General features: G+C 36.6%; 1 protein-coding gene across 1 annotated transcript; it reads right to left on the reverse strand.

Annotated features, from left to right (window-relative positions):
- Positions 1–1581: 1581 nt before the first annotated feature.
- GCLM (glutamate-cysteine ligase modifier subunit) lies at positions 1582–16954 on the reverse strand. The gene is made up of 7 exons (XM_065889447.1): positions 16585–16954; positions 13436–13501; positions 12051–12135; positions 8697–8756; positions 7519–7721; positions 6327–6441; positions 1582–2280 (listed from the first exon to the last, which is right to left on the reverse strand). Exons 1-7 carry the CDS (start codon positions 16708–16710, stop codon positions 2111–2113), a joined length of 825 nt encoding a protein of 274 aa, XP_065745519.1. The 5' UTR covers positions 16711–16954; the 3' UTR covers positions 1582–2110.
- Positions 16955–22161: the final 5207 nt, after the last annotated feature.

Below are 22161 nucleotides of genomic sequence, written 5' to 3' on the forward strand. Positions count from 1 at the left end.
GGTAGTATTATCACTCTATTTTATGGCTTTTTAAACATTAAGTCCCTAAATACTTGAAAAGCATTCACTACATTCTGATAGTTCACCAAAAAAAGAAGTGATTATCAGCTTAGAGAAGAGAAAGCCTTTAAAAAAATCAGTTTTTTAAAGAAAACGTTATTAAATAACAGAAATTAAAGGTATAGAAGCGAAACAAACAAAAAATTCATTTAAAAAAAGCCACACATGATCCCCTTCACAAAATGAATCTATAATCTTGCTACTTTGTCAAGAGTTAGGGAAAAAACACAGAAAAAGCTCCTGCTGAAGTCTGGATGTATTAGCAACATACGTTTTTTTTCTATTTTCAGAATGACCTTTCAAACAATCCATTTTTGTAAGTCCAGGGTTTTAAAAAATAATAAATGTGATATTAAAGTGCCCTCTTAAAATATCTTGGCCAATTCACTGTATAGGCTTAAATTAAAATGAGCATTTGTTTAAAGACTGACATTACATGAAAGAATGTTGTACATTTCCAAATTAAAAAGTTAACTATATACATTTAATAACATTACATACAATTAATATAAAGGCTATACATAAGGCTTTAGGAAGCTCAAAGTCTAAGGTTTTAGCAGGTAAATCAGCTGATTTCACATTGCAATTCTAATGATCAAATTATCCAACTAGTAAACCACAAAACATTACTTAGAACAGGGAAAGAGTCTTATTTGTTTATTTATCAATTTTTAGTGTATTTATTTTGAATATGGAACCACAGATCTTTTCCCTAAGTTGAAAAAACTTGGGCAAAATTAGTTTTATACATTAGTTACATATGTGTGTGTGTGTATGTTATGTATGTGTATATATATATAATTATCTTAGTTTTATAAACCATGTATTAATATACATGGTTTAAAAGTATTGAGATACAAGAGATTTTTAAAGAATTTTTCAAACTATTTGGGTTACAGATACAAATTTATAGAATTACAAAGACCTATAGTATATACCAAAGAGGTCACAGCTTATTTATTTGCTATTTTCTGGTTCTTAAACTAATAAGGAATTATACTAAATGATCTACAGTCTCTTTTAGTTTTAAAGTTTGGGTTATATTGTTTTGATTTTAAACAGTTAAGACCATGTCTCAAAGTTATCTAAATAGACAACATGATCCTGAATTAAAGATTTTTTTCACCCCTTTTTTGGCTTTTAGTCCCTTGTAGTCAGTTACTAGTGGGGAACAAATATTGCATATTTTACTCAACTGATTCTTAATCCCTGTGCTCCCTCCTCTCTCCAGAACCCACAGTGCCCAGCACATGGTAAGTGCTCAGTACTTATTGAATATTTTTGAATGAGTAGCAAAATATTAAGGACAGATCGAGAATTAAAAAGAATCTGGAGGTAACAATAGTTGCTTTTATAAAACCCCCAAACAATAATTTCAAAGCTCCTAGTCTCCTTTACATATTTACTTTGGTTTGTCTTTGTAATAACAGCAAGAGCAAATATGGCACAAGAATACAGGTTAAATCATTACAGGTAAACTGCAAGCAAGGACAAATAAAAAAATTTAAGCTTCCATTCACATATTGAAGAAAGGACTTTTATTTACACTACTAGTAGGTCCCAGCTATTCCAGTTACTCTGAGATATAATCATCTTATCAATGACAGGAAAAATATCTTCCAGTATTTGTTTTAACAACTGTAATTAAATTGCTTAGTTATACTGTAGAGTAAGAAGCAATTAATGAATTTTTTAGAAATAAAAAATATGTATATATATTACCCTGATGCCTAGGCCAAAATATATCTAACAACAAATTTTCTTGATTTCTACTGTCATAAAAATAAAGGAAAAATATATTGCAAGTATCTTCATTATAGACAATTTCAATTAGAAAACAATAGTTTAATAAAAACAATATAGTGGTTCATGTGAGTGAACGGATATGGAAGCAAGAGAAGTATTCAAACTTGACAGATAACATATTGTCAAATATAAAGAATATCTGCCTCAATGACATTTACAGGCAGTAATTAGATTTTTACACATCTCAATTTTATCTTATATTCAAGGAAAATACAGGTCAGTAGGTTATGGTCCTAAATCGTAGTTAAAAACCCTTTCTTTTAGCTTGTAAGATGTAGCCTTTTGATTTGATAATTCCTCTACTTTTAACAATGACTGAATATCGCAGTAGCCACAGTGGCACCCACTCATGTGCTTGAATGTCAGGGATGCTTTCCTGAAGTGCTTCTTGGAAACTTGCTTCAGAAAGCAGTTCTTAAAACAAACAAACAACAAATAAAAACCCAAACTGTTAAAACTTGAAAACAAAAGCACTTTACTATGTAGGTAAGCATTTAAATACAACAAAAGAAACACCTCAAAACTGAATATAAATTATACTTATCCTTAATGTGTGCTATGAATCTGAACCAGAATACCAGAAAGACCCAGACAATTCTTTAGAAAGTATCTACACTTGTAACCCAGCCAGTTTAATCCATAATTTCTGGTGAGTGGAGCCTGGATATTTGTATTTTTTGAAGATCTCTAGGTGATTCTAACGTACAGCCGAGGACAATACAGGAAAGTACAAGGAAGGAAAAAAAGTTACCCATAATCCTATCAACCAAAGATGGACCATTTCCATTGCCATGTATTTCCATCCAACTATTTTTCTGTATATATTTATGTATATATGTATGTATCTAGCCATATCTTAAAAACTAGAAATCATACTGTAGTTATAGCTTAATTTGCTTATTTTTTTCACTTATATTATGAATATTTTCCCATGTAATTAAATATTCTGTGAAAGCATGTAATTAAATATTCTGTGAAAGCATTTTTAATAATTCTCCCAATATTACATTTTATAGATATAATTTATACACTTTCTTGTTGGTCAAAAAATTAGTTTTTTCCTAATATTTTGCTAATAAAAATAATACTTAATGAACATCCTTAAAATGCATGCCTGGCTATGGAACGACAAGGTCGAAGTACATTTTCTGAAGGCTTGATACACAGTATATTGCCAGCTGCTTTCCAGAAAGACTGTACTTTACACTTAATAGATAATATTGGAATGCCAATCTTACCATATCCTCACTAGCACCAGCAATCATTTAAAACATCTTTCCCAGTGGTTATCTTTTAATCAGCATCTCCTTGATGAAATTATTATTTTCTAATTCCACATTTATACCTAAACCCTCTACCATTGTTCTGATCTGCCACTCCCCTCCTCACTTCCTCTTCTCCAGCCACACTGGCCTCACAGCTGTATCCTGAAATCCTCAAACATATTCCCACCTTGGAGCCTTTGAATCAGCCGCTCCCTCTTCCCTGAGCACTCTTCTTCCAGATACCCACAAGGCTCTCTCCCTTCTTGCAGGTCTCTGATTAATGTACCCTAGCAGAGAGGCCTCCCCAACCATCCTATATAAAACAACAACCCCTAACCTGGACACTCTTTCCTCCCTCAGCCAACTTTTCCCCATAGCATACACCACCATTTATCACATTTAACGTTTATCTTAATTTGTGTCTCATCCCATCAGAATATAATTTCTATGAGGGTTGAGATTTTTGACTTGGTGCTGTATTTCTAGTACTTAGAACAATGCCTGGCACATAGTAGGTGCTCAAATGTCTTTTGAATGAATCAGTCAATATGGAAAGATTCCACTGGGGTCTGAACCAATCCTATAGATAAGGATTAGGTGACCATCTATACAATATGATTTGGGAATGCCAAAGAACATGCCCTAAAATGAACTGCCATGATATTTGAATAACATCAATAGTAAACTCTCAGTAAATATTAGCTATTGTCATGTGCCAGTCACTTTTCAGAGTACTTTATTAACTCTTTTAATCCACATGTTAACCCAAGAGATAGGTAATATTATTTCCCTTCACAGGGGGAAACTGACACAGAGAGATTAGATAACTTGCCCAAGGTCACATAGCTAGTAAATGGTAGTTTTAATAAATGAAATGCAAACAGCTCTTGGAAAAGTAACATTAACGTGGATTTGTTTACCAGATTGTCTAACCCTGAGGGAATGCGGCATAATATAGATTAGATTTAATGGGAATGGTGAGAGGAGGAAGGCAAATGAAAATGGGAAAGTTCCAAAGTCAGAATCACCTACTTCACAATTTTACCCTGACCGTAGTTAAACTATTACCACAACTTCTAGGACAAAGAATAATGGAAAATAAACCTTTCTGAAGAAAAAGGGTAATTTTAGAACAGAGGAAGGCCTTTAGGTGACTTATAAACAAGATTCTATTTTAGATGACAAGCAGAGTTAACTGTTTTACAACTTGATCGCTTAAAAAATAAATCTGACACAAAGTCAGAGAACTATGCTATTCATTAGCTACATACTTTTAATTCAACTATGTTAACTCTTTAGAATCAGTAAACATGATAAAACTTTTAAGAGAATTGCTTCATTACAGATCAAATTGTCTGAAGATCCATCTATAGTATATGCAGGATCAAACTATAAATTCTAATTAAAGTGTTTAGAATTAAAATTAAAAAGACAGCCAAATGTCAAATTACACCAGTAAAACAAAAACATTCTTCCCCCCAAAGGATTAAATCTCTCTTTTCATATACATGTGCAATATATTTTTCCATAACAATGATGTATTAGCACATAATCCACATGCCCACATTTAGATAACGTGGAAATAAAATACTAGACACCTTAGTCTTTTCCTATTTCCTTTCCTACTGGAAAAACGATAGAGTGTTTTTCAGGTGGAGGTGGAAGGGGGTACAGGACCACCCATCAGCTGTTGGTAACAATTACAGTTGGAAGAGTCCCCATGAGGAAACAGAAAAATGATATATTATTTGCCAACATATAGAAGGTTAAAATTTCAATGGTTTATATTTTAGAACAAATCAGCACAGCAATTCTTTGATTTTCACTAAAATGACCTTTTTTAAAAAAGTGAATCTAATTACTCATGTGTGAAAGCTCTGCTGGAGGGGAAAAGTCCCTATGTCCTATTCTGGTACGATTTAAATGGAAACTGATAAGAAAGTACAGTTTCAGTCTGAAATACTACAATACTAATGTTTCAAGTCAGAGAGACAGTACAGTATGGTGGCGAAAAGGCTCCAAATTCAGCCAGGACCTAGATCTAAGTTCAAACTTTGCCCTAAGCCAGCTGGGTGACCTTGGGTAGTTTCTTAAACTCTAAGGCTCTATTTCTTCATCCATAAAGTGTCTAGTTTCAGTTGCTGTAAGGATTACAGATAATCTCTCTGAGACATTTACCATGATGCCTAGCATTTGAGAAAGAATATCAAAACTCCTCCTCCACTTCCTACAAAACAGTAAAAAAAAAAAAGAGGCTGAGGCAGACTGCTAATAAGGTATAAAGTCTTAAGAGGTTATCCATAAGCATCCTAAAAATAAATTGAATCAAACCACCTATATAATGCCGTCTTTTTAGAAATGAAAGTAAAAACGGAATGTTTTTCTCCAGGAATCACCTATAAAATATAATTGCCTCCAATTTTTATTAAACTAGAACTTCTACAAAAATGTCATGGAAATTTAAAACTTTCACAAGATCTCTCTCACTTAACTATACCAAAAATACTGTTTCATAGAGCCTGTATATTTAGTAAGTAAAATATGCTTAATATATTTACCTTTGCTCCCTAAGAAACTGTGAAAAAACAAAAATGGAGCAGACTGCTAATAAAGTGTAAAATATTATCTTCCCAGCTTTCCAAGTTATCTTGTAAAATGTTGATAAAAATTATTCTACAAAAGGCAGACAAGCCATTCTCATTAATCAAATGTTTCTGACTAACATCAAGCATATGTCTTGATATCAATGATTAATAAAATATCTAATCAAATACCTATCCTAAGATGCTTAAGTTTCAAACTGAATTTTATCTGCTTCTTTTTCCAGATATTTATCCTTTTTAATTAAGTGGCCCTTTGGTGCAGTCTTTGCTATACTAGACAATATTATATGTGACACTGTTTAGAATATCTTACAAGATCTTTTCTGTGTAGCTTAATATTTATAAACCTCAGCAGACTGGATGTTCAGGAAATGACCCCTTCACTTCTTTTCCCATTGGTACAAAGACAAAATTAATGCCTTCTGAAACTAAAATAAAGGCATATATGTTTTGAACTAACTATTAAGAATAGCTCTAGGCGTCAGCATTGTACCTTTATCACTGTACACAATTAAAAATTACATTTTAACAAGTAGCTTCTTATAAGATAAAAGCTCATGATCAATCTCTATAAAGAAAATCTCAGTCTTACCTTTTGGATCATTATGAGTCAAGAGCTGTATGTCAAATTGTTTAGCAAATGCAGTCAAATCGGGTGGCATCACACAGCAGGAGGCAAGATTAACTTGGTTACTATTTGGTTTTACCTAGAAGTGGAGAAAAAAAAAAAAAATGACATCTCCACTAAATTAAGTACTACAAAAAGTAGAAAGCAATAAAAGGATTCAATTTTAGAACACATGAAATATCACATTCTACAGTACTTAAAGTTTATAAAATACTTTTACATGTATATATTTATTAATGTATGCTGTTCTGACTCAGTGTTAACAGAGGAAGGAAAAATAGCTTTACAAGGGGGAAAAAGCCAATATATTACTACACTATTAAAAAAGTCTCATGCTCGAACCTGCCATCTAATACCTCTGCCTTGGAAACTAACACGATTCTAAGTGGTATGGTTCCACCTACAAAGGAAATATGTCTTAAAGACAGAGGATCAAATACAAATGATAAGTATGTTTAATGTTGAAGTATACAATATGGTTATTAGTCAGACATTTGAAAAAGAGAAGAATCAGGTAATTTCTAATAGATGCTCTAGTTAATTTATAGATACATTTCAGATCATCTAAGTCTCTCCAACAGGATCTTAGCCACATTCTGGCTATCACCAAGCCAAAGGGACAAAGGGCAACTTTTCTCTAGGGTCTTCCTGCCCATAAGAAAATGAAAAGGCTGGGGATTATAAATGCAAAGGAATAAAGAAAAACACAGAGAGTAAACTACTTGTAAGCAAGTTCCCTAATCATTTTATAGGTTATTAGGCTAGAGAGTGGCAGTGATTGATTTATGACTCCATCTCCACATCAAGTTCTGTGAACAGAAGGTCTTATATATCTTTAACTAACAGAGCAAAGTATTTGTTATATATGATATTCTCTCACTTAGGAAATAAGAACCATGGACTAATAAAACCTGAAGGAAAACACAATATTTTTATCACATAATTAAAACTGAAGGATAGAGCCTTAATTCATTTGGCTATGAATGCTTCAACACACACTTTCTAGTGTTATTGTCAAAGCCTGCTTCAAAACTCCCATATTTGGAACAGTCACCCCACAGTGGTGTCCACTATGTGCATGATGTTTAATGGGATGCAGCAAAGACTGTAAAAGACAGGCTCCTCCTGGAGTGCTCGTGATCTAGACGTCTTTTACCTGTGCCCACTGATAAAGCTGTTCCAACTGGGTTTTGTCCAGATCAGAGGTACCTATAGCAACGATCTTTTTGCTGTGGACTAAGTTTTGTAATTCTTCCCAGTAAGGCTGCAAATGCTCCAAGGAAAGATTAACTCCATCTTCAATAGGAGGTGAAGCAATGATCACAGAATCCAGCTGTGCAACTCCAAGGACTGAACAGGCTGATGTGAAGGAAAACACAAAGAGGATAAATGTTTGTTACATAATAAAAACAAGTTGCTTCTAATGTCCTTTAAGTACCCCACTGAATTCTGTCCATATAGTTCACTAGTATTCTACAAAACAGATTATTTCATTAGGTTTCATAATTTACCTGTCATTTAGAACATTTCCATCTTTTAAAAAAGTATAAAGTGCCCATTCATCTACTTGGTCTATGTGGCAGATATGTGGGTTTCTTTGACCTGCCTCATTCCTGGGGAAGCTCACAACTACTACAGGTTCCTCTTTCTGAGGAACAGGCCTCCTTGTTTCCTAGGCCCCAGGACTTTTTGGTAGCTTCTGACCTAATAGTCTATAACTGGTAGTCAGAGCAAAGAATAAGCTTGAGACTCTGAGTGAAAGACTGAATTTATGGTCTTAACCTATATATTAATCTATGTTTATAGATGTAGATAATCTCTTAATTTTTATAAAAGTAATTTTAAGAGTTTATTTTTAATGATTATTGTTCGCTCCATGGTTATATTAAAGAGCTATTTAGTTAATTGTTCAATGTATATAAATACTGGAAGGATATTTTAAAATAAAAAACACTGAATAACTATAATGCCATAGTAACCTAACCAAGTGCTGAAAATAGATAAAAATGCTTGTTTCTGTTGTGGTTATTCTTTTGATATTTCACCTGTAGTACTAAAAGAGCTAAGAATATGATTAAGGAGAATTTCTATCTCTAAACATATAGTTAACATTTAATTATGTTACATCTTTTACATTCCTTTTATATATCAAAATATGACCTTACATAAGTTGATGTGATTCTAGAGAAGCCTTAACAAATTAGGCTAGAACTTTAAAAGATAAAATTGCAATGAGCTCATTTTCTTTTTTACCTGGACCTGAACACAAGATATAACTAATACACCTACACTAATTTAAAGTCCACATGAAAATAAAGTTGAAATTTTGCTTACCCATGTCAACTGCATTTCTAGTTGATGATGAAGAGTTTGATCCTACAATGAACAGTTTTGCTGGGTGACAAAGAAAACAAAACAGATTACTATATTTGAGTAACATTCTACTACATAGTAGTAATACTGCTAAAATACTAAGATGACAGATAATCCTGAATGAATTTTTTCCTTTCCTAGCTGCATTGTTTTATAGTTTTAAGACCTAAAAGTATATTTCCACTGTAATTTTAAAATTATATGCTAGTTGCCAACAATAATCTGATTGTCAAAACAAAAAAGCAAATATTAATTTCCCCTTTATTAGAAGGCAGGGCAGATAAATATAGAAACTTATTAAAAATGTATATTTTTATGAATTAAACATTAATGGAGCATATTATTTTCTCCAATAAACTAAAGTCTATATAAAGCCTAAATTAGAGTTGCTTATAATGAGAAGAAAATTGAAAAAACACCCCAAAAACCAAAAACAAACAAACACTCCACAATCCTACCCTCCTAATATTGCATACAATCATTTTCATTTTTAGACGACATTACCTTCAAGTTCTTGGTCATGTAAAGCAGAGTATATATTTTCTACTTCCACATACTTGGTTTACGCTTATGTAACAAATAATTTTACATCTCTATGCAGTATTATCTTAATTTTTTAAAACATCATAACAGTAATGTATTCACTCTAGAAATGAGGAAAACCTATAGGAGTAGGGGGGAAAAAAAAAACCAAACAAACAAACAAAAAAAACTCTACCAATAGTCTCATCACCAAAAGCAATTACTGTTTAGATTTTTATGTACTCTGGATTTTTCTTTTCTTTCCTTTTTTTATGGCCACATGGCTTGTCGAATCTTAGCTTGCCAACCAGGGATTGGACCCTCAGCAGTAAAAGCAGAGTCGCCAGGGAATTCCCTGTACTTTGTATTTTTAATGAATAATTTTACACACTCATTTTTAATGGTGAACATTATTCTGTAATTTTGATAGGGTATAATTTACTGAATGATTTCCTACTTTTTGGACTTTTAGATTAGTTCCAGTTTTTTGTTACTGAAATAAACATCTATGTTAACTTTTTTTTCAACTTTATGCCTGAAGCATTTCCCAAGGACAAACCGTCAGAAATGTGACTATGAGTCAAAGAATAGGATCTGTTTTTTGTGAGTCGTGCTCTATTTTATTTACCTACTATTTTATAAAAGACTTGTACCAGTTTACCAGAGCACTAAAAGTTAGGAGTTGCTCTCCTAACAATATAGGATGCTATTAAACAAAACGAAACAAAATATATATATATATATTTGCTAATTTGATAGGTACAAAATATACCTGCCCAGAACCACATTAACTGGCATTTCTTTGCTTATCAGGAAAGTTGAGTAGTTTTTCATATTTATGAAATTGAGGCTTTGGCTTGATTTCAACTCAGCTTTATATGTATATATTTACTTTATGTAAACTCACTGTTCAAAAATCTAAATTTACTCAACAAATAGGTGGAGTAATAGGAAAGCAAAGAGGAAAATCAGAAAGGGGAATGGAGAGAAAACAGGGTTAATGAAACACCCTTATGTAAAGTGCCTGGCATTCAACATATACAACAAATTTTCCTTGTACAACATTTCTTACATTTGTCATTTCCTTTCTACTGCTAGATAATCTTCCTAAAACATTGCTTTCCTCATGTTACTTCTCTATTTAAATGCCATCACAACTTCCTTACCAGGTGACAGTCAATCTTTACCACTTTGCCCCAGCCTTAGCTCCTGTAATTATACTCTGTGAACACCCTCCCCATCACTATCCCTCTGGCCATGAATTTGTGCCATTTGAAATGGTCTCCTCTCTCTGAAAGATGAGACATTTTTAGGTAGGTGAAGAGAGGAAAGCTCTTGATATTTATCAAAAACCTCAAGCCTTCCAGGAACTGAGGACAACTTGTAAGAGCTCCAAGATGGATCTACACCATGATGAACTGCAATCAACCACAGAGAAATGTTGCTCTGATGTCCTTTCCAACACAAATAATAATGTGAAATTAACAGAAAGAAATGGGTTTTGTAGTCAGGCATACCTGGATGGATTCCTGGTTCAACCACTTACTTGCTATATAACAACTTTCAAGTTATTTTTTATTTATTTATTTTTTTTGTGGTACGCAGGCCTCCCACTGTTGTGGCCTCTCCCGTTGCGGAGCACAGGCTCCAGACGCGCAGGCCCAGCAGCTCCGCGGCATGTGGGATCCTCCCGGACCGGGGCACGAACCCATGTACCCTGCATCGGCAGGCGGACTCTCAACCACTGCGCCACCAGGGAAGCCCAACTTTCAAGTTATTTAATGTCACTTGTGCAATGGGGATAATAAACCTACCCTGCAGAATTGTTTTGAAAATTATATGAAGAAATATAAGCATAAAGTGTCAAGTACAGTGCCTGGTATAAAGCAAGATTCAACAAATGGTAGTTATTATTATTAGAGTCAAAAGACAATGCCCTATCTCATCTCACATGTTCATCCTAATAAGAGTAATAATAAAATAACAACAACCACAACACAACCACAAATGGTAATAAATAACAGCTACCTGGCACTTACTTGTGCCAAGCACCATGCTAAGTGCTTCTTTTGTTATTTCATCTAACTTACAAAGAAGCCTGTGAAACAGGTGTATCCCCATTTTATAGATGAGGAAACTGAGCTCAGAGAGGTTAAATCATTTGTTAGCCCCCGATTATATCAGTCAGTAATCTGCACATCCAGGAATTTCAATTTAGTTAAGCTCAAGCATTTAATGGCTATGTTATGCTGACTGTAGGCTGAGGACAAGAACATCTTAATTCCTTGAGCTTGGCATTATCTCTGGAAAGTAGGAGTCATTTCATCTTTGTTGAAGGGGTAGAGTATGTATTTGATTTCTCTTCATGCAACTTGTTGCCAAGACTTCTTTCTCTGCTCCCAGGCAACCTCAGCCATTGCTTAGCAGTATCACACCAGGAAGGGAGGGCTTATGCTGGCTTTAGGTGGGCAATGCTCTTAAGTCTTCCCTTTATTCTTTCCATTCCCTACACCTTACTCTTCCTACTGCTCTGATGTCCTACAAATAAATTAATGAGAACAAAATGAAGAGGTGAAGTTCTATTCTGACTCCATTGAAGTAGCCAATAGTGACCTCCTATAACTCCCTTTTTAAAGCTGACTTTAAAATTATGTTATAAAAAATCTCTACATTTCCCACACTTAGTGATTGAGTTATCATTACCAGAAGTAAGGAAAGGTTTAGTCCCATGCTTGACAAAACCTCACTATCATCCACTGTCTAACAAAATGAACTGTAAAGGCTGGACTTTACCAGAAACTTTCATTTCTTCTCTTTCATCAGGATTTATCTTTTCTACTGCATGAGATACAGTACATTCCAAGACATCTGGAAACTCCTATAATAAACACATGATATTTACAATAAATATAAAATTAGTGTTTCTGATTAGCTATATATTTTCTATTGTCCATAACACTCTTTAGAAGCAGAGAACCCATAAAACAATAGAGTTCTTTACCTGAAGGGCCTAGATGGGCTTCATAACACTTGCAAAGCCCTGAAATAAAGGTAAAGTGCTGTGTGTGTGTGTGTGTGTGTGTGTGTGTGTCCATTTTCTGGGAAAAAGTGTCCCATTTTGATGAGATACTCAGAGGGATGTCTGATCAAAAACAAACGAATAAACAAACAAGCAGATTGGGCAGTATGTGAGGAGTTAGAACCACTAACACAGTAAACACTTTTACTCAGAAAAGAAACCAATGAAAAGTAAATAATATTTTCCTTCTGGATACTGACATGTTAAAACACTTCCTGTATATCAATCACAAACATTTTAAGCCAAAATATATTTTTTTCTGAATGCAATGGAAAAAAAGTAAAGGCGATTCCAATGCATAAAAATGAGTAGTTAATGAGTGAAATGATAAAATATTAGTACACATAAATCAGAAACATACTAACTCACATTTACAAGATTAAAACAAAGTAAACGGTGAGGATTTTCCCATGATTCTTGATCATATTACAATGCCTGGCACATATTAACTATTTACAAGTCATGCACAGATGAATGGTCACTTCAGAAAAAGAGACAGATAGAAGACATTAATTAATGTCTGCCTAGCAGCCACAGAGTTACAAACTTGCAGTATGCTCAAGGAAACACTTATTTTCAGCATATGTCCTCTTCCATACTTTTTAAGTAGTCTATGTAATCTGTTACAAGCCTTTGGCTAAGTTGGATTCTGAAGAGTGGTTTACAGACAGGTGTTTTGTATATTAACATTTATGATAATGGCCATATACTGACATTCAATGAAACACAGTTCTTTACTGTTTCATAAGAAACTGATACTTAAAAAATTATTTTTAGTGGCTATATTTTGTGTTATAGTCTATCAAAGCAATCTACTAACCCAAATTGTTTGATAGTCATTCCTCTACTAGACCAAATATAAACTGGAACAAAACGCATTTTGAGAAAACTGTGGTGGGACTCTTAGTAGCTTGTCTAGTTGAAGAGTTGACTAGAGTCAGATTTTCTCTTTCATGCTTAAGCCTACTGGGTCAGACTCCCACCTCAGCAAATCAACCACAATAAGTTTCATGCTAATTGCCTGTTTGACTTCCCTATCAAACCTGAGGAAGTTAATTTCCTGCTTATTACATGATTTCTTCATTCACAGTTCACTCACCCTGACCAAATCTGTGCTAATTTGGGAACTCCACTCATTCAAGGTCTTCCGGATACAATCTCGAAGCTGCAAAAGAAGTGCATTTTGAAACTGTTAATCATATGCTACACTATTCTGTACTTCTACAATAAGACTGCATTAGTCTGTTTAGGAAAAGGAACATATCAATAGTAAATATCATACAAAAATTTTAATTCTATAAGGTTTTTGCATCCTTTAACAAAGATTGATTTAGACCCGTTTTTATCCTACTCTTAATTCTCAAAGGTTCTTGACCTAAAGCAGTAATCTAATTATTTAAAAGGTATTTTTGTATCAATGAAAATTTAAGTAAACTTCTGAGACGTAAAAGCATTCATAAAGAAACAAAAAAATTTTTCAAGAATAAGGTTTATAAATGGAGGAACTTCAAGCCCAGGCAACCTGACTAGAATTAACATTAACCAACCACTATGCTATATTCCTCAAAGGCAAACAAATGATTCTCTAAGTGTGGCCAAAGAAATTCCTACATTAGACTCACCTGTGGTGTTTATTAAAAGTTCAAATTCCTGAGCTGCATCCTAGACCTCCTGAATCACTTTCTAAGGGCAGCAGAACTTCCATCTTAACAAGCGTCCAAGTAATCAAAATGCACTCTAAAGTCTACAAACCACTATATCCGTATCTTGCAGAAGTCAACTTGCATAAAGTCAGTCCTTAAGTCACTTCCTAACAGTTAGGTAGACCTTCGATCTGTCTTCAATGTTTTCTTATATAAACAAACAATTTTATTACACTAACATTATAGCATTTTGTTAATTCATTAAAGTGTCTACTTATCTTTTATCTCTTATGACGGTGTATTTCCAACTTATTTAATAGTGGTCCAAAATAATAAGACACAGTGAGTAAGGACCTACACACATATAACAACAAAAATTCATAAAGCAATCTTTATGCTTACTACATGCCAGATACTCTGAGGGCTTCTATTATGAGTTAGAAAAAAAATACGCTTCTCCATGACTCACTGAACTGATAACACAAATGAGCCAACACTAGCAGTTTGAAATCACTGCCTTATAAATACCAAGGGCACAGTGCTTTGCATTCTGTGGACAATCAATGAAAAAATAAATGAGTAACTAGAAGTACAGCCCTGAATTGCAAAAGCACTTTCCTAATACCAACAACAGAGATTAAACTTCTGAACTCACTATCTGATCTATGATTGTTTATGATAAAAACGGACACAAGCACTTTATTGATTATATCTCAGTACAGGTAATTACAATGGACAACTGGCTTATCAATTTAAGAGCTCAGAGTTACCTGTTTAAGATTTATATTCTACAACAGCAATTCATGTGCTAGCCACAATAACCCACATGAATCCAATTTACAGGGTCTATATCTTTATGAAAGGTATATTTGTAATCAAATTTAAGTCAGTAGATAAAAATAAGTTGATAATCATTCTAGACAGAATTACAAGTCAATATTCTTTGAAAAATTAAGGCAGCAGGACCAACTAGAAGTTAAGAATTCTATCAGGAGTGCTACGGCTCAAATCATGGGAGAATTTTTAGAAATTTTCCTCTGGAAGGATGGTTAATTTGCATAAGGCTTTTCCGATGAATTTCTCAATTCATGAAGATAAGTATATTTTCAGAGTGCTTGCCCCCTTCTGTCAGGACAAATCATGGAACAGCCCAATGTTACAATAATATGATAAATTCACTGACTATATCACAAACCTAGTGATTTTTAATTTTTTATATGTTATCTATATTGACTGAATATTAACCTTGTACTTTTTTGTTCTCTGCTCTCTTCATTCTTATTATACACACATCACAAAGTATCATGGAAGATGAGTGTCATGATAATTTAGTGTATCATTAGATCTGGGGTTGTATAAGAGTTTAAAAAATGCTACATGATCAAATACCCTAACAACAAATAACTGGTCAAAATAGTCCTACAATGGCCCATTTTAAAAACAAGATTTGATTTCATAAAATTCTAGTGAAACAAAATCTGGGCAGAGATCATAGAATAATTAAAAAAAAAAACAACAACCAAACATTAGACTAGAAAAGACCTTTTAGGAAATTTAATGATCTCTCTCTACCCAATGTGCAAATTTTCTCAATAATGAGTGATTTATTCAGTTTCTTTATTCAATGAGGTTAAACTGTTTCGAGTAGTGTATCCCATTTAGAGCTCTGGTTGCTACAAAGCTCTTCTTTACATAGAAACAAAACATGCCTCTCTATTCTAATCAAGCTGTCATGTTTTCTCTACATATGCTATCATATCTTCAAGTTTTCTCAAACGTTTTCAAGTTTCTTTAGTTTTGAGTCCCTCTTACGCAGCACCCAAAGTAATATACACAAATCACAATTCATCTTTTGAACGATGTTTCTTAAACTGTGGAGTGTGACTCATTACTGCATTAAGAAATCAAGTTTTAAAAAATTAAAGAGAAAAAATCAGAATACACAGTATATAGTAAGAGTTAAAATCTTTTCATGAAACTCGTGTGTTTGTGTGTGTGTGTAAAACATGAATTGGACTGCCAAGGCAAAATGCATTTTTTTTTTTACTGGGTTTGCAGACAAACTGAAAACGACTACTTTAGCATGTGTTGAGTGAGATAAGAGAGAGAAAATTTCACCCAGTATTATTTACGTGCAAAATGCTGTATTGAACCATCAGCCCTGGAAAAATTAAAGGTGTAGTATAAAACACAGAAGTATTTATCTTTGGGAGAAATAGCACAAGTGAGGGTAGTTTAAAAAAAACAAGAGAGACAAACTGAGCTGCATCCTGGACACAATATGGTAAGGATTCTGATTCCTACTAAAGTTACAATCAAGAGCACTGACAGAGGCGGCACTGGGTGTGAAGATGCACCTGCCGAAATTTTAAAGACGCTGTGCCCCCAACAGTAGGTTCGGATGCGACATCGCGCCGACAGCCGACCCAGCCTCCTCCGGCGGGCGGAGCCCAGGTGCGCGCCTCTCCCCCGACTACTGCGCGCCCGGAGCCCGACCACCCGCCCTCACCTCCCAGCGCCTCCCCGCCTCTCGGAGCCGCCCGGTCAGCCCGCGCGGCCTACCCCGGGAGTCCTGCGCCTCCGCCGGCACGCACGCCACCCTCACCTCCTCGCTGTGCGTGGACGGGCACTTCTTCCGCAGGCGGCCCCAGTTCAGCAGGTTCCCCGTCTGCAGGTGCAGGGTGCTGGCCCGCGCCAGGAGCGCCCCGGCCGCGCGGCTGTCGGTGCCCATGGCAGCAGCCGACGGACCTGGCCCGGCGGCGCCGGGGCAGCAGGCGGGGAAGGAGGCCCCCCGTAGGACGCGGCGCCCGAGGCCGGAGAGCAGAGCGCGAGGCAGCTCGCCCCGCGCGGCGGGACCCCGGCCTGCGCTTGGGCCCGAGGGAGGCCGGGAGGCGGCAGGGCGGCGGCGGAGCGGCGGTCCGGGAAGGACGCGCTGGTGGCTGCGGCTCCTGCTACTGCGGCCGCCGCGGGAGAGTTGACTCCCAACTGAAGAGTCGTTTCCTGGAAGACAATGACTAAGCAGAAATCGCGGCGGAGAAAGTGCTTCGTAACAGTTACCAGTCCCGCGGCAGGGCGGGGGGACGCAGCGACCAGGCTGCGGGGGCGTCGGCCCGCGGGTGATTAGCCCTCGGCCTGTGGCCGGCGTGGCGCCAGGCGGAGGGTTGGCGCAGTGCGGAGAGAGCAGAGAGCTGGGGGCGCGCGGGGCGGGGCGGGGCCGGCTGCCTGGGGCCCGGCGCTTGGCAGGGCTCCCCCTGTCGGTCAGAGGGCGGCGCGCCACCTCCACCTAATACCTCAGACTGCGCTCGAGGTCTCACCTCCCAGCCGACCGGCAGTCACGCTGGTTATACTCCTAGCCATCTCTTTAAAAACAGAAATTAGGGGCTTCCTTGATGGTGCAGTGGTTAAGAATCCGCTTGCCAATGCAGGTATAAACAGGTTCGAGCCCTGGTCAGGGAAGATGTCACATGCCGTGGAGCAACTAAGCGGGGCGCCACAGCCACTGAGCCTGTGCTCTAGTGCCTGCGAACCATAACTACTGAAGCCCGCGCGCCTAGAGCCCGTGCTCCGCAACGAAGAGTAGACCCCGCTCGCCGCAACTAGGGAAAGCCCGCGCGCAGCAATGAAGACCCAACGCAGCCAAAAATAAAGAAATTTAAATTTAAAAAAGGGAAGTTACTGAGGCATTGAAATACCAGCTGGTTTCAGTTCTCAGAAGCGAGCCTTAATGGGAGAAGGGCTCCCATTAAGCGAGAAGGGCTCCTCCCTTCTCCTTCAACTTTGCTTTGCTGCCCACTTGCTGGTTCATTTCCTTTCTCAAGGGCTTTCCCCCAAAGTGCTCATTTTTCTTCAAGTCCGTTAATTAAAGGTCTATTGATTCACACTATTTGCTGGCCAGTGTGTGAAGTCAAAGAATAAGACAATCTCTGCCCTTGAGAAGCTTAAACTCCAGTTACAGATACAAGGCCTAAGCGTATGAAACAATGAGTAATAATATAAGAATATGGTAGATTCCAGATGAGTTCAGATTAAAGAGAACGCTTAAACCGGTGAGATCAGGGAAGATATAACCCATTCCCTTACAGGTGGTTGTGATTCTTTACTCCTATTAAATTTCATATGTAGTAGACTTGGTATGAACCTCAAATTTAACATTTATTGAGCATTCCTCAACAAATTTTTGCTTTTGTTGAGAGTAATCAGATATACTAAAAAGCAAAATGCTATTAAAAAGAGATGAATTCCAGTTAGTAAGAATTAGAGGAGGGGTGTAAGAGGTTAGAAATTGAGCCTGATCTTGAGTAAATATTTGTAGGCTGAATGAAGTTAAGAATTCATTGAAGATAAGGGTAATCCCAGAAGCAGGAACAAACATGGGCTATTTTAATTAATGTAAACATTTGATTTAGGCTGCATTTCCTGTGGCATCATTTCTTGACTTTTTTCGTATTCTCTAGTACCATGCAAATAATACTTGAATAAAGCTTATACCTCCTAATCTATTGAACTTATCTCCTTGCTGGTGATTTATATAGCACACTGGTCACTGACATAAACCCGTATGGCTTGCAAATCAGACTTTGCCAGGTACTGGTTATTTTAACTTAGACAAGTCACTTAGTCTCTGTGTTTCACTTTCTCCCAGTCTCAGCAGATGATAGTTTAAACTACATGACATCGCTGATAATCGACTATTTTTGATCTACAGAAATGTCTAGTTCCCATGGTTCCACCTAATACAATATCTACTACATTGGGTAGGTGTGAAGAACTAATGAGGGAACTTATGAAAGCCCTTGGTACAGTACTTGGCTCGTAGTAAATGTTCAGTAGATGAGAGCGCTTAGAACTAACGCCTCTGATCTTTCCAGCTTACAATCCAGTTCTCACAACACTGGCAAATTCATGATGTAATTCACAGCAGCATCACATCATGTTTTTAAAATTTACATTTTTAGGGGAATTCCCTGGCGGTCCACTGGTTAGGACTCTTGCTTTCACTGCGGGAGGGCCCAGTTTCCATCCCTGGTGGAGGAACTGAGATCCCGAAAGCTGCAGGTCACCGCCAAAAAAAAAAAAAAAAAAAAAAAATTTACGTGTGTGAACTCCTTTACTCTTCACAGCAACTCAGATAGGTAATTTGTTGAAAATCTCAGGCAGTACTGAGTGTTGGGGACTCAATCAAAACCTAGATCCTCCATCTTCAAACTCCTTACCTTTCTGTACAATTTACTTTATACTACATAAAGTGTAGTTATTGAGGTAATTTTAATTCTTGAGTGTGTATGTGCATGGTTTATATGCTTTTTGTGCTTGTACAGCTTTATTTTACAATATATTATACTTAATGATACCCTTGCCATGACATCATAGTTTTGGGAGAAAAAAGCTTAATCGTCTAAATTTATTTGGTGACAAAAACAGGGACTGCAAAATCAGAAGAATTTTACTATATAGTTATTTTGAATGAGTCTTTTTTCCCCCTGTCTATGGAAGAGGAAAAAATGTTCAGTATGCATTTTGGTTTTAGATACTTAAAAATTCTTCTGCAAATGCCTGTAAATACGAAGAGTCACTAACATTGACCGCCCTTTTTTCATTCTCCTTGACCTTTCCAGGATCTGATACTACTGTCCACGCTCTCCTTTAAAAAACACTCTCCTCGCTTAGCTTGAAATAAACTGCACTACATGCGAGAGCTTCCTCACCACGTTTGATAACAGAACACTTTTAAAAATTATAATGTGTTGTTGGAAGCCCAACAGAGGCTCACGAGCTGTGTTTAGATTAAAACAGACAGCAAAAAATGGTCTCGTAAATAAATTGTTGTAGGAAGTGATCACATTTTCATTCATAGTCTATATAAGAACAAACAAAATCTGAAAAGTAAATTTTATTTCACCTTATTATGGGACCACCTGGTAGGTACATTTTATGCTTAATCAGGTAAAATTGATTTAAATTCTCAAACTTTGTTTTAATTTTTAAAATTAGTGCTACCACATCCAGGAGTCACTAACTGGCTCATGGCCGCTCTGGAGGTGAAGGTTTTTAAAAGGATTTCTCTAGGATATTTTTGAAACCCAAATTATTTGGAAATAATACAACGGTCACTATTTGTCACACAATTTGGAAGAACAGACCAGTGGTTTGGAATAGAAAGAACATGAGCAAGTGCAGAGGAGTGGAAATACCCACGGCACTTTTTTGAAGATAGGAAAGGGAGGTGCCTACTTTGAGCAGAAGTACCCCTTAAAGGTGAAGGGAATGAGAGTGTGGTTAATGGAAGACCATTAGCAGCAAGCTGGGACTTTTGGGTTTAGTTTAAGAAGACTTTGACCTTGAGTAAAGCAGAGTCTTGACTCCAAGAAATAAATAAGAAAAAAAGAATCTATATTTAAAATAATATTAATTTACTCAATAGATATTTCTTACGTGTCTATTATAATACTTGTCAGGCGCTGGACTAGGCACTACAAATATTAGGGTGAGCAAAGTGTGACTCTATCCCTGTCCCCAGGTAATTTACAGTCCAGTAGAGGAGGCCGACTTCAGTCACATACTTACAAGTAGATGTAAAATTCTACTGTGGTTGTTACTATGAAGAAGGGGCACAAATATTATGTCTACAAGTGGTATGTAAAATGGTAGTGGGAGTGATTCAATGCCAAGAGACCAGTGTGAAGACTCTGGTAGTCACCTAAACATAGGTTAGTGAGAACCTGGCCCACAGTGAATGGAGGCTGTGACGATGCATTGGAACGGAATAGATGTGCCTTCATTTTGCCCTAGTTAGTGGAGAGGAGAGAAATCAGGTTACCATGGTGGGGTTAGAAAAACCGCTAAGATTTACTTAAAGCAAACAAAGTAGAAAATAAGGCACGGAGAAAAGTCAGAGAGCCAAAACGTAGCAATTAGCCTTTAATGTTATTTTTCCATCTCAATAAGAGCACAGAAAAACTGATGAAATCCTAACACTCTCTGCCCCTCATTTATCACATCCAGTTTTCAGGTGTGTGTGCAGTCACTTTATGATAATTATCTATTACTTATCAGATTGTGGATTATAGGATGTATCCAAAGGAGTGATCTATTCGTTCATATAGACAGTATTCCTGATAGTACAGATCAAGTGCCTGGCACGTGGTATGTGCTCAATAAATATTTGTTGAATGAATAAATGAATGAATGAGTGCTATTTCTGATGATTTGTTTCAGAGCTGGGATGAGTGTCCACATATTAGTTATTCTCTGAGGTCACAATCATCCGGATAAATCATCCTCATTCTGCCACTGCTAAACTATTACTGTAGCAGCTGGAAGCTAAGGGAAAGAAAGGGCCCAAAGCAATCCCCTCTTTCCCATTCTCCAACCCTGGCCTCACTTCCCCCTGTCCCATAACGCTGCTGGGGAGTCTAGGCAAAGGAGGGGAAAACAGTCCTCTCTAAGAGAGCAGGCAGGTGGGCGATTTCAAATGGGTTATGCCTGATAGAAAAAGGGAAGTAGAATCAGTCATTCACAGGCCTTATCATGCACAGGACCACAACATCCCTGGAAAATAAATGGCATAAATTGATTTATTCAATCATTCAGGAAATCTTATTGAATATCTAATGCGTCATCTAAGAACTTTTCTAAGGGATTTGGACTGGCTCTTCAAGATAGAGATGTTCCTTAATTTTAGTACATAAGATGTACAAAATAAAACTTTAAAATGATTTCAAATAATATTTAAGGCTATGAAGAAAATGAAAGGATATTGTGATGGAGTGTAAGGGAGATTGACCATCTTTATAACAATGCCTATAATCTGTTCATTTCTGTGCCCAGGCATTGTGCACTTGAGTTGTACCATTATAGCTTCAACTGTTACGTTTTTCCATTACTGGGAAGAGGAGATCTAGGGTCAAGTTACTTCTACCAAGGAGAGTGAGCAGATTTTTAATGAGGCTGTGGAGTTATTTTTCAGAAGGTCAGTAGGCAGCACTTTCCTGAGAGTCTCTCTGGTTTTCAGGTAGGCCTCGCTCACCTTCACAAAGCAGGTTGGACCCATTCTCCTGATACCAGACAACTTGGCAACAATTATGGGCAGCAGGCTCCTGAAATTCCAGTATTTCACTGTGAGTAGGGCACAGCACCCACAGACCACCCTGGTAAAATGACCAACCATCTTCTGGAAAATCCA

Source organism: Phocoena phocoena, chromosome 1 (genome assembly GCF_963924675.1).
Source record: "Phocoena phocoena chromosome 1, mPhoPho1.1, whole genome shotgun sequence".
Classification (NCBI taxonomy): Eukaryota; Metazoa; Chordata; class Mammalia; order Artiodactyla; family Phocoenidae; genus Phocoena; species Phocoena phocoena.

Bases quoted from the DNA above. Each gene is read 5' to 3' on its own strand.
- GCLM (XM_065889447.1), bottom strand. From the start codon at position 16,710: ATGGGCACCGACAGCCGCGCGGCCGGGGCGCTCCTGGCGCGGGCCAGC. The intron at 8,757-12,050 runs GTAAAGTCCAGC...TTTGTCACCCAG, and splicing joins AGAAGAAATGAAAGTTTCTG to CAAAACTGTTCATTGTAGGA. The intron at 7,722-8,696 runs GTAAGCAAAATT...CCTTCACATCAG, and splicing joins TAGAAATGCAGTTGACATGG to CCTGTTCAGTCCTTGGAGTT.